The sequence below is a fragment of the Centruroides vittatus genome, unplaced genomic scaffold (genome assembly GCF_030686945.1).
Source record: "Centruroides vittatus isolate TY-2023 unplaced genomic scaffold, ASM3068694v2 contig_165, whole genome shotgun sequence".
Lineage (NCBI taxonomy): Eukaryota > Metazoa > Arthropoda > Arachnida > Scorpiones > Buthidae > Centruroides > Centruroides vittatus.
The window spans coordinates 193,259-206,015 of NW_027121000.1; the positions used below are offsets into that span (position 1 = coordinate 193,259).

The 12,757-nt window shown below is 31.8% G+C and overlaps 1 protein-coding gene across 1 annotated transcript; it reads right to left on the minus strand.

The window, feature by feature from the left end:
* Nucleotides 1-144: 144 nt before the first annotated feature.
* Nucleotides 145-12,487, minus strand: LOC136968902 (protein Wnt-4-like). The gene is made up of 4 exons (XM_067262965.1): nucleotides 12,202-12,487; nucleotides 8,376-8,611; nucleotides 2,160-2,440; nucleotides 145-914 (listed from the first exon to the last, which is right to left on the minus strand). The coding sequence occupies exons 1-4, from the start codon at nucleotides 12,267-12,269 to the stop codon at nucleotides 447-449; spliced, it is 1,053 nt and encodes a 350-aa protein (XP_067119066.1). The 5' UTR covers nucleotides 12,270-12,487; the 3' UTR covers nucleotides 145-446.
* Nucleotides 12,488-12,757: the final 270 nt, after the last annotated feature.

Sequence of the window (12,757 nt, forward strand, 5' to 3'; positions counted from 1 at the left end):
AAATATTTCTATAATTATAAAATGTTCTTACTATTTTTTTTTCTTTTTTAAATGTCTACATTAAATTTATATAAATTTTAAACATCAATTAATAAGTTTATGTATTTGTTTATGCGAATTAAAAAAGAAGCCTTCAAATTTTATTAACATCTGTTTTTAATATTCCTGCCATGGATAAAAACACCATTTGGGACGTTATACAAGAAAATCGGTGATGAAAGATGAAATACAGACATTAGTCAGTCCAAAGAGAAGGAACTTAATAAATAAACAGCAAGTCATCCACATTAGTGGTTGTCAAAAGGTACAGGCTCAAATCTATACACCATAACACATCTATATACACAAATATAACTTATATACATTTCTCTGAAAGAAAAAAAAAGGCGTGTATATATACAAATAAGCTGATCTTTAAGACCAGATGTTAAATATTGAGCCTCCAGTTATAGGCAAGTATTAATTTCTATATCTCGATCACAATCTCGACACTTGACGTAACAACACCAATAAAACTTGCACATGCATCTCTCTCGTATTCTCATAATCCTACTGTTATAACCACGACTACAGCACAGTAACTCGCATCCGTCGATGCCCGTCGAGGAACGATTGCAGGGTCGTCCGTGAGTTCCTATAGTACCCACTCCATCGTCTCTGACGCAAAAATCTGGAGACATGTCCAAATATACCAGATCTGTATCCGTGTGCGGTTTAAAATGAGGATGAAGAGGAACCAATACTGTTCTTTTTCCTATTTTTCGCGCTTCAACTTCCGTTGCACCGTCGAATTTTTCCTTTAATACCGCACCTATTTCGCGAAAGGAAGGCATGGCACGCCAGCACGTCTTGGTTTCGCAGGAACCAGAAACTCCGTGACATTTGCACTCTTGCCTGATTTCCTGTTCGATTGCCTGTGGACATTAAAATCTTTACTTTAATTGCTTTCTCTTTATCTTAAAAATAAATCATTAATCTTATTTTATAAAGCACTCGAGAATAAATTTTAAATGCAAGTCTTATATAAACATTTAAAAAATATATCCTTATATTTTACATATTCTTTACTATCTCCATTAAGTTTTACATTATACTGTTTCCATTAACTATTTTCTTTAAAACTCTTACGGAACCATCTCGATTTTAGCGCTTATTTAAAAGCCAGTTTTATAAATTAGTATACATTTCATTCTAAAAATACACTTAGTTAATAAACTAAGTGTATTTACTGTACTGTACTTAGTGGAAGTGAACGACAATAAAAAGAAATTTCACATTTTATAAGGGGAAAAAATGAGCATAACTAGTCGGAGCGAGTGCATTAAAGTTGGAATTCCGTCGGTGAAGAGTTGTGAAGCGACCCCTTTTCAGACACAGGTTAGAGAGAGTTCTCGTTCATGATAGATGACAGGTAAAGATGATCCCCTGCAGGTAAATTACGGCCTTTTCGGGCGAGTAGTTATTCCATATTTCTCTCGGATGAAAACTGGTAATGGTCTAATGTTACAATTGTTTTATTTCCAAGATTTTAAGATTTAAAAAAATTTTGTAATAAATGAATATATTTGTAATATTAACTTTATTGATTTTAAAGTTTCTAGCGTCAAAAACTTTTATATATTACTCAAATGAGAGAAGTTTATATCCAATTAATTACCAGAATCTTGTTACGAGTCATTCTGAGTTAGTTTGATGAGAGCGAAATGACTCAAATATGTAAATGAGAACATGCAAATCAGATTATTAACAGTGAGTTGAGAAACATTTCGGAAAAGTTTTCTATTCGGTAAGGAATGGGGTTTCTAAATATAAACGAAAAAAAGGCGATCGTATAACGTCGTTAACCGTTATACAAATTTAGAAAACAGCAGAAAAGTTTAAAAAAACAGGCAGAAGGTGGAAGCAAACCTTGTTCCTGCAAGATCCATTTAAAGCTTCTAAATTCCTCGGAAACCATCAAATAGCTGTCAGTTTTAAGTGTTCGGCATAAACATTTACCAAACGAACTCTCTTGTCGGTGGTTTTATAGCCCCGACCACATGGACCCCATCTCTCCTGCAAATGATCCCCTGAAGTAGACGGAGAGTCTGGCATGACAATAACTACACAGACTTACTGAAATAGTTTTGATTCGATTGAATAAAAGTTGAGGGCCTCACCTTTCTGCCAGCTTCATTGTTATGCAAATTCATCAGAGCTCGTGCATTAGCTCCACTTCTTGCAGATCGTAAATCCCTGGAATCGACAAAGGTTTTAGAAAATGCTGTGCCATAAGCTACGTTGTCAGAACATCCAGACCACTGAAATCCTTCGGAAATCTGACTTTGGATGCTTCTATCACAACCACACCTTTCCAATGATCCACTACTGCATGCTCTAGTCACGGCATGAGCAACGCCTGCCGATGTGATGGCGTGGACGAATGCCGCTTCCCTCGTCCCTAAAAAATAATAATAATCGTATAAATTTATTTTAAAATATAGAAAAGATCCCAGACTATTTTAACTCGGTATACACATTGCCGATAATCAATTCGTTAGAAGTTTATACACCCGATCTACAGGTTTTATTCCCGTTGGCAAGCAAAACGGTAAGTTGGGCTGCCATTTATCAAGTACTCGTAAGAAGTACATAAATCAAGGTTTTCGAATGAAAGACAATCCAAAGAATCAATTGACTCGCTTTCCTAACTAATCACTGTGTGCTGACAGTGTAAAGCAGGATATATCTTGATGCCATGGGGCGGTATGTTCTCCTTCTGCGTGATCGGCATCCCAATTTTAAAATCATTACGCAAGTCGGATTTAAACTGGGACTTTTTCGAATCAAAATAAATCAATGGTCGTGACGTCGAGTTGATTTAATACGGCACCCTTTTATAAATCTAAAAGCGTGCAACACCGTAACAATGAGTAATCTTAAAATCTTTTATTCTAACGTTGTATTAATTTTAAAAAAGCCCGTTTTTTTTTATTTTAAGTTTACACTGGGCATAAACGATGGTTCTTTACCTTTTTACTTTTGTAAAGAGGGCAATTATCCAAAATAAATAAACTGTAATGCGTTTAGCACGTGCCAAATTCGTTGCAAACTATTGACCAATGCCGCGGTCAAGGCAACAGCTTGGTGGAACTGCCAATGCACATGATAAATGACTCGGGATTTCGATTTGAGGGGAGGTTTTGTGGATTAAAGAATATAACTCCGACTCCTTTACATAGTTTGCACTCTCCAAAGAATATATATACACAACTTGCGAAAGAATATTTTTTAAAATAGAATGATTTATCGTCCGAGTATCCCAAAACAACTTAAAACATGGAAGTTTCAAAACCAGTTAAATTATACCGAGACGTATTTATTGTCGAGCGGCGTAAACCTTCACTCCTTCGCTTTCATTATTTATAGCACGAGAAAATATAGAATAATGCCGCCAAATTTAAAAATATTATTTCTTAATTACACGTTTTAATAGACGATAAGTCATTCGATCTGCGTAAACTTTGAAATGATACGAAAGGTGTTGAACTTTGGCGAATCGTCTACAACACGCTCGAACGAAACCATTTTTAAATGATATTCCTACGTTTTAATATAATGAATCTTCCCGAAATTTAATTATTAAATCCATTTAAACCACGTATAATTGAAAAATGGAGTTCGGGTTATTAAACTATTTTTATAGAAGTAAAAAGAAAAGTAGTAATGGTATTGCTTTTGGATTGTCTAGCTCTAAACATTTTCGCTCGGCATTTTAACTTTTTTTTCCTTCCCCCGATACAAAAATTGATTGTTATATAGTTTTGAACTTGGACTACATCTGCCTCGAGAGAATTCTCCAGTCTGGCATTGAATTCTTTTTATTTGTTCGTCTGTAAATCGAATTTTAATACAGACAATCGGCTAAGAATAAAGCACAAAAATTACTAAAGTGATACATATTTACCAACAAATTTAATAAATAACTTATTTAAAATAAAATAATAATAATATGAAAAAAGGAACACCGTCAACCTTTCCCACGTTTAATTAATAACCATGATAAAATTATCATCTCATTTTATTTCTCGCATACATTTTTATAATTTATGTATACGTTGTAACGTTTTCCATATCAATTTTATCGATTTATCTATTTAAAAAAAAGTAATTACAACACTACATAATATTTAATGGAAGAGGTTTCTCCAGTGTGGCCATCGGCAGCTTTTTGTGTGGTCACAACTATCAAAAGTTCGCATTGTTCAATTGTGTCTAGCGAGGAGAGTTTTTTCTTCGCTCGTATCTAACCCGGGAAGTTTTTTTTTCTTGCACATTAATCCATCTCTTCTCCTGAAAAAATCGTGTCTTAGTTTTTTTAAAGGCTGGAACGGATTAATATACAACGCTGTATTAACTAGAAACATATAAATTATACACATATATATGGGTGTTTCGCCAAAATTAGGCACGATGTCGATATACAAATTATAAATACATTTATCGCTAGAAAGATTTAAAATTTAGAGAGTTTTATTAATGGAAAAAGTGCTGTTTCTAGTTTAATATCATTCGTTTGAATTTATGCAAATTAGCATTTGTATAAAAGTTCCGGCGCGTTTAATAATATAAAACTATTGATCAAGAAAGAGTTCTTTTTTATCTGATAAACTACTGGTTTCGGGAAGGCTTATTAAATTTCCTATCATGATTCATCGCTTGATTGATTAGTCGAAGCGATTGATAAATCACTAGAACGATTCGTCTTGGACCGAGAGATCGTCGCTCGAAAAGAAGAAAAAACTAAATAGATGCATTACACTTAATTATTCTATTATACGAGGGATTAATACTTGATCAAATTGATTATTCTACCATACAAAAATAAAAACTATGTATAACATTTTTCTATGAGGGAAAAAAAATTATCTTTTGATGTTTTAATCTTCGAGACGATGATAAGCGCTTAATTTGATTAGACTTATATAAAAATTTATTCCCAGAATAAGCACGAATAATGAATTATTCCTTTGCTTTTTTATAATTATAGCAAATGAAAATTGTGTAGGAAACAATCGAATTTTTTTTAGACAGAGGAAAATAAAGTAAAAAAGAAAAAAAACGAGGAAAAGTACTGATCACGTTTAAAGGAAATTAAATGTTGGATAGGACAGTGAAGCACGTTTAAGTATCCTGTCAGGCAAGGATCATCCTTTACCTACGTTATTAAGTGGGAGCCGTGACGTCAATAATCACCGCCTTGCAGGATTAGCCCACAGCATCGTGTTAATAGACAAAAAAAAATGTCCATTTTTGACCATTTTTAGATAATAAACCTTCCGAATGTCCAATTGCATTCGCTGTACAAATTACAGGATATTTTTTATTATTATTTAAAACACGTGTAGAACAATAAACTTCGTTTCTTTTTAACAAAACGAAATGTTTAAATTTTCTATTATTTTAGTTAGTAACATAATTTTTAAACTGTACTTCCTTTGTTTTAGAAAACCTGTATGGTAGGTTTGCTTGTTTAACAATTTTCTTTAAAAATTGCACTACTTTATCCGTGTTTTTTGTTGTAAATTTTAACATATATATTTATTTATTTAAATATTTTAAAAATTTCACTTTATTTAATATTTAAATAAGATATTTACACTTAATTATCTGGCACTTATCAACGGTCGAGTACAATACTAACTCTTGACAATAGACTTTCAACAGTGCACCTATTGAAGATTTCTTGATATCAAATGTCACTTTAACACCCCGAATAGCTAATTAAATGCTATTTTAAGATATTATATTTATAGACTGCATACAAAATACGATAATTCGGACATTTTTGAAACACTTTACACCGTATAATTAACAAAAAAGCCTTCCAACAATGTCAATTTTTGAGGTTTACTCAAGAGTAAAAATTATTTAATGATAAATTACCGGGTTTTTTTCTGGGTGATCTCATTGTAAAATATTTTTCTTGGCATTTCTGTATTCATTTTTCTTCGCTTTTTTTCTGGCACTAAAGTTTTCAACTTAGCTAATTATCATTAATTTTAAAAAATGCTAACTTGTTACAACTTCAGTTAGAAATAGAATATTTAGTTTAGTAAATATATATAATATAAACAAAGAAATGGAAGTAACTTCAAATATATAAAGTAAAGAGCGAGTTTATACAGACTTTTTGCAATAAGTAACAGTAGAAGTTCTATAAAATGAAGCGAAGGTATATGTTTCTATATATATATATATTAATACAGGAAAATTATGTAAATAAATAATTTATGAGTCGATCGTCTTTGGCAATTCTAGTATCATCGCAATTAACTGTGTTGACTCTCATAATCCATTAGATTCACGTTCTAGAGAAGGAAGAAGAAAAAAAAGGAAACGTGTCTTTAATGAATTACAAAGTCCAATGGTAGGAAGTGGAGAGTTGCACACTCCGAAACAAAACTTGCAAAGTTTTCGGTGTCTACGTATCTAAAACATCCAGTTTTCAAGAATTCCAGAGATAATGATTGCTACATTCTTCAATTTCTGCATTCTTTATCGTCTCGATAATGTTACTAAAACAGTAGATGCTTCGATTTCTAAACTAACGGAAAATAAAGATTATCGATAAAAATTTCGCACGAAAATCAAATTAACTTCCTCTCCCGATACCGAAGCCAAGCCCCGAACTTCGTAAAGTAACCGAGGAATAAACGTAAAAAACAAAAAAGAAAATGGCTGCACAAATTCGATTTGGAGCTCAAAAGTTGTTGAGATGATTAATGGACGGATGCTAATCGAAGAACTGATTAGAAATTATCTCTAACAACGATTAAAAGAATTAAAAAAAATGGCGCTGACCCCCCAAGGCCAATATAAAATAACTTTAAAAATAACCCATTTGATAGTAGAGGCACGAAATAGTACGGCAGCATTATTATTTGTGTAATAGAGGTAACTAATTGAGCTTTGTCCTTCATCGTGGCACGGTCGAAATTGAACGATCATGTAAATGCGCTTGTTTTTATATGCAAAGCAGCAGGTGTGCCGCCTCGGGCATCCATAACACCTACACGACATTACTAACTCGATTTGTATTCCCCATGAATGCGATATATAGTCAAATATAGTCAAATTAAGTCGTTGGGAGACAGCTTAACACTTAAACTATGGGATAAAATTACACTATATTTACTTATTCCAGGGTGTGCCTACTAAATGGGTGATTGACCATAACCACTCGGAGAAGCGGTCATGGGTTCGCTCGAGTTCGTCTCTTAACAGTAGCTCCCATTCTCTACACCCGACTAAAACTTTCCTTACGTTTTACTACTTTAAGAAAAGTTTGTATTATTATAAATTAATACAAATTATCGAGAATATCTTCGTCTAAATCGGAGGTTTTTTGGTGTAATAATTAAACGAATTCTTTGTGTTTCAAAATGCAAAATTCTAATTAACTGATGATAAAATGATTTATTGTATTCATGTTTCCAGCCAATTCTACTATTAATTGGCAATAAGAATCGTCTAGTGATAAATATCGCTCCAGATCGGCCGTAAAACTTGTTTTGTTAATTAACAAAATAAATAAAATAAATAGAATTTTAAGCTGTTCTCGTTAGACGGAGAAAACGGAAAGTTTTGGATTTAATTAGCTAATTTAAGAATTTGGCTTAATTAAACTGTGTAAATATAACTATCTGAACATTTTTTAACTGTATAAATACAATTAATTAACTCTATTTTATATGATTTAATTATATACAGTAACTACGGGCCTAACAATTAAGGTTTATTACATTTTAAAGAATATTTTCTTGTTTAAATTATAGATTTATTCTTGTAATAAAAACAGATTATAATTTATTATATTTTAATATAAAGAAAACAGATTTTTTAAGGAATAAAAAGTAGGCCTAATAGGAACTAAATTATATAATTTTAAAAGAAATATTTTTGCTTAAAAATATCATAATATTTTATCACGTAAATTCATTTTAGACATAGGATTAATGCTACTGTAGCTAGGCTCTATCTTATTATACTGTTCTGTATCAATATTTTAAATAATTTCGAGTTTAAAATGGCATTTTTAATTTAAATTGAAACAAAATAAAATCCCCATTAAAGAAAATTCATATCTAATGAGTCAATAATGCTATTTTAATTAGAATTTTTTTAAAAATATTTGATAGTATTAACTGATATTTGAATAAATACACTGTAGATTTGTGAACTTTAAATTATTACAAATAACCTTACAGATCTATCTATATTTAAAGAAGTTCCATTAAAAACCTGAAAAAATAATAATAATATAAAAAAACCAGGCCTTTACGAATATAACCAGGCTTTAATAGAATGTTTAAATTGGAAGACAATATATTTACCATCACTAAGCACTCTTCCAAACATCCTGGTGCTGTTATACGTGCTGCAGTTCCATCTTCTATTTTGAAATTGCCACTGGCATTCGTGTATGGCATTTTCAGCACCTTTCTTTACACTTTCCATTACTTCGACGTTTTTCTTGCAAATTTTAATTTGCCGTTTAGTTAGTCCATCTAGAGCATCGCAATGATCGGCTCGATCAATGGTCGCAACCGATGTGGAGCGAAGGAGCGATCTAAAAATTAAAGAAAATGAATGGATTTAACGTAATCATTTTCTTATTCTTTTCCGTTTCTATCAGAAACGATGGTAAAAAGGTATGATTTATAATCTCCAAAACCTAAAATTATCGATCATAAAAATGTTACGATCGAAGAAAGTCTTTTTTTAAATCTTTTGTGGATCCTGATATGTTATTATCTAGTCATGTTCTACGGGGAGATTATTTTAAGACAACTGTTTTAATCTTAATAAGACTCAATTTCTAGTTACTATATAAAAGACTATTAAGTAATTTTGACAAATTTATTATGTTCTAGTTTAAGGGAAGGAAAAAAAACACGCTGATCACGACCAGACTACAAACTTCATGACAGATTTCTTAAGGCGAGCATTGTTATATGTAAGACGATGATTATAATCATTTCCTAGTTTTATTTAAAAATTCCCGTAGAGTAACTCTGAAGGAATGACAATAAACAATAGACGATTGTTATTTTTACTAATAAGTAGGGTTTTTTTCGGCTAGAAAACTAATTTTGTGACTTAAAATATGCAACACGGTATAGCCCGAGTGCAACTGCACGTAGCCATTAGCCATGTTACTTCAGTACAAGCTGTAGTTAGTAGCGACAGTTACTGCAACCTCTGGTAGATAAGACTAAAAGTAAACTTGTTAAGAGTCCTTTCTCTTTTTTTAAAAGAAAGAATAGGTAATCAGAAATGTAGAAATGTATTGATAAATTGAAAAATAAGCAGACGGAACTAATTTTTAAGAAGAATTTATTGCGTGAATTCATCATAGAACTATATAATTTTTTTAATAAAACAACTGATGCTCAACACAATTCAGATAATAGTCGGTGACGTTCGTGTGCACGCCTCTAAACTTCACATCAAGAATGGCGGCTTCGGTGCTAATAACAGGGAAGAAAAGTTTCCCATGCAATCAGTTTGCCTTCATAAAACAGAACAACAGAAGAAGCCGTGAATTATTCTCCAATGTCACGACATCTTTGCTTCTTGTATTTTTTGGTTATAGTTTTTCTCGGTATAATTCTAACACTTGTTTACGTTATAAAATTTCCCTCTATCATTTTTATATTCTAAGGACATAGAAACTTACTTTTTTATTCTCCCAATTGTATCTGTTAACGGCTTGTAAATAGTAGTTTTATTCGATAGAATTCCGAATAAATCTGAAAAGTTTGGGTATTATATTGAATATATTTGTTCAAAACTTATGAGATTTGTTTTTGAAACTTTTTTTTTACTCGAGATACTAACAGAAAGCAAGCTTTATTCGATTCAATATTCAAACAGTTGACAGGCAAGTAGAGAGTAAATCAAATGGATGATATATCGTTGGTTTACAAAATGGAGCCCGAATGATTTATTTTCATCAAACCGTCCATTTCACTGACATCTATTTATCAGAAAGTTCGAGTCGAGTCCATCAAGTACAGAATAGAAAGAATTCTTCCCAAATTGATGGCACTCCGAGTCAAGTACAACACATTTCATCCAACAACTAAATTAGAAAAAGATCTACATTAATTATCTTCATCTGGTGCGGATGAAGACATTTCTCATCGGACTTTAATTCCAATCACAATCAGAACAGCATAATTATAATTAAGATAAACTTTGAATATTATTGTTATCCAAACTTTAAACATTGTTTCGATCAGAGATAACAAAATTTGATTTATGAGATGATCAAAAGTTATTTGATAAGTTCCTTAAAGATAATGTTACAAAGATTTTCAAAATTGATCTCTCGCCGACATTGTTTAATGACTTTATACACTTTTCTTAATGCTCGAACTAATAAGATTTATCTACTGGGAAGCTATTTTTTAAATCGACACACTCCTATTGTCAATTTATAAATGATGTAATTAATTAATTGTTTAAAATTCGGTTTCTACGGGAGGACGTAAACGCGCCACCTAATTTTTTAGGTAAGGAGCGGCATTAGTTTGGAAAATATTTAATAAAAATGACGAGTAACAAAACTTTATACTGTAAATTCTAGAAGCCTAATGGAGAAAGAAACTTTTACTGTTTCAATTCCGATCACGTTTAAATCCTTTTAAGAAGTCGTTAAGCATTAATTATCATCAAATTTGAAGAAAGTCGAAACGATTTTCGATCAGCGATTAAAACTATGCAACCAAAGTAATTCGTCAAATTCTTTAAATAACATTTGACAGCACAAAATCATTCGTTCAATCATTAATGAAACTCGTCTTTGCTCTAAAGTACTTTTTTATTCAACATTATATATGGCCTACATATATAATTGAAACCGGAAAAAAAACTGAATAAATCTAATAAACATTTTGCAATGTTAAATCCTTCGGGAGAATGTATTACAATTTAAAGAATGCTAAAGCCAAGAAACCGATAGCCAATAATTGACTAAAGGTAGTCGAATTGCCATTGTAAGCTAATTACTCGGTAGAAGCAGCGGGAAAACTTTTCTCCTATCCGAATCAAATCAAACATTTGCCTTTCAGCAAGTAGTAGATGCCACACGCAGTGTCGTGAGTGGCCGGTAACTCGACTTCTAAGAAGGGACGGGGACTGTTAATTTTTACGTCGTTTGGTGGTCTCAGACCTCTCCTATATTTACTCCTTGTCTCTGGAATATCCCTGCTCCTACATCGATTAACCTGAACTCACTCAACAGGGAAAAAATCGTTTTGGAAAGTTGCAAAGATCGAGTCAACATCCATCTTCTTCCCCCTTAACACGCTTATTTTCTATTCGGATTAGGAATTCCGTGTAAATTTTCCAGTCGAATTATAATCTTTATATATATATGCGTAGAATGCAAAGGTAAATTAAATTCAGCAAGCTTGCTTGTGTACAATATAACATACGAATAAATCACTTTTCTTTAGTTAAAAATCGATATAAAATTAAATAAAATTATTTTTCTAATTGGCATTAAAATAACGTTGAGATTTATAACTTTTTATCTACTTTAATTTGTTTAATATCCTTATTTAGTGGGTTAGATAAGATCCATAAACACGATGATATCCGAGCTGATAAAGAAGATTTTAATATACAGTGAAATCAGACTTGTGAGTTTATTTTATTTCGTTGTCGTACCGAAATTTAAACAAGTTAAGAAAGTTTATTTTTCGTAAAATTCCATTCTTTCGATAAACTATGCAATAATTATAACATAGAACACTTATGTGCAATCTCTTTCCGCAAAACTCGAATGAAAACAAGTAATTTACTTATCTAAAATTAATTAAAATGACACATACATTAGGTTAGTTTTTAATGTTCAAGACGTTATATATTTTATTTATTTTATAAAAAATATGCAGAATTTTATTTGGAAATTTAAAAAAAATCGCTCGAAACAAATGACACTTTTGAATTGATATAAGCGTTAATAGTGTATAAAAGTCACTTATACGATCCGTTTCAAACCATTTGCACACTTTTATATACATTTGTTTTTTTAGAAAAATGAACAGTTCAAATATATATCAGTCTGTCTGCATTAAGAAGAAAATTTATCGTAATTAAAAAAAAATCTAAAATTTGGAAGGGGGAAAAAAATGTGAAACAACTACTTACAGCCACCTCAAACCGATAACGCCGCTGCACCACACTGAAATCAAGAAAATCCTTTGGAGATTGGACATTGTTCCCCCTTGTCACATTGTCGCACTGACACCAAGGTCAGCTACAATGACCACACACACTAACATATTCCCGACGAGTAGAGAGCCCCCAACTTCGTCCAGCCAATCCTCAACAACCACAGACACCAGCTTTGTTGCCACTGGTTCATCTACCTGCTGTATGGCCTAGCACGTGGATACAACTGCGCCAGACACGTGGAATAAGGAAACGACTGGAATTTCCGATATTCCACTCTTACAATATTCTTTTTAATAAATTCGAGTACAGCAAAACTTTTAAAAATATATATATTCCAACGCGTCGGAAGATATGATTCATTTAAAAAAATTCTATCGTGGGTTTAGATATTTTATATCACGTGGGTAGTTATGAGAAGAGGGGGAAAAAAGTATTTTATCATTTAGAATTTGAAGTGGGAAAGTTATTTTGTTTGTTGCCCTCGCCTAATGGGCCTCATATCAACTACTTCGGGACGGAATTGCTCCCT

Excerpts from the sequence above, each read along its gene's own strand:
- LOC136968902 (XM_067262965.1), bottom strand. The coding sequence starts at position 12,269 with ATGTCCAATCTCCAAAGGATTTTCTTGATTTCAGTGTGGTGCAGCGGC. Across the intron at positions 8,612-12,201 it reads GTTATCGGTTTGAGGTGGCT|ATCGCTCCTTCGCTCCACAT; the intron begins GTAAGTAGTTGT and ends TTTAATTTTTAG. Across the intron at positions 2,441-8,375 it reads TGGAAGAGTGCTTAGTGATG|GGACGAGGGAAGCGGCATTC; the intron begins GTAAATATATTG and ends ATTATTTTTTAG.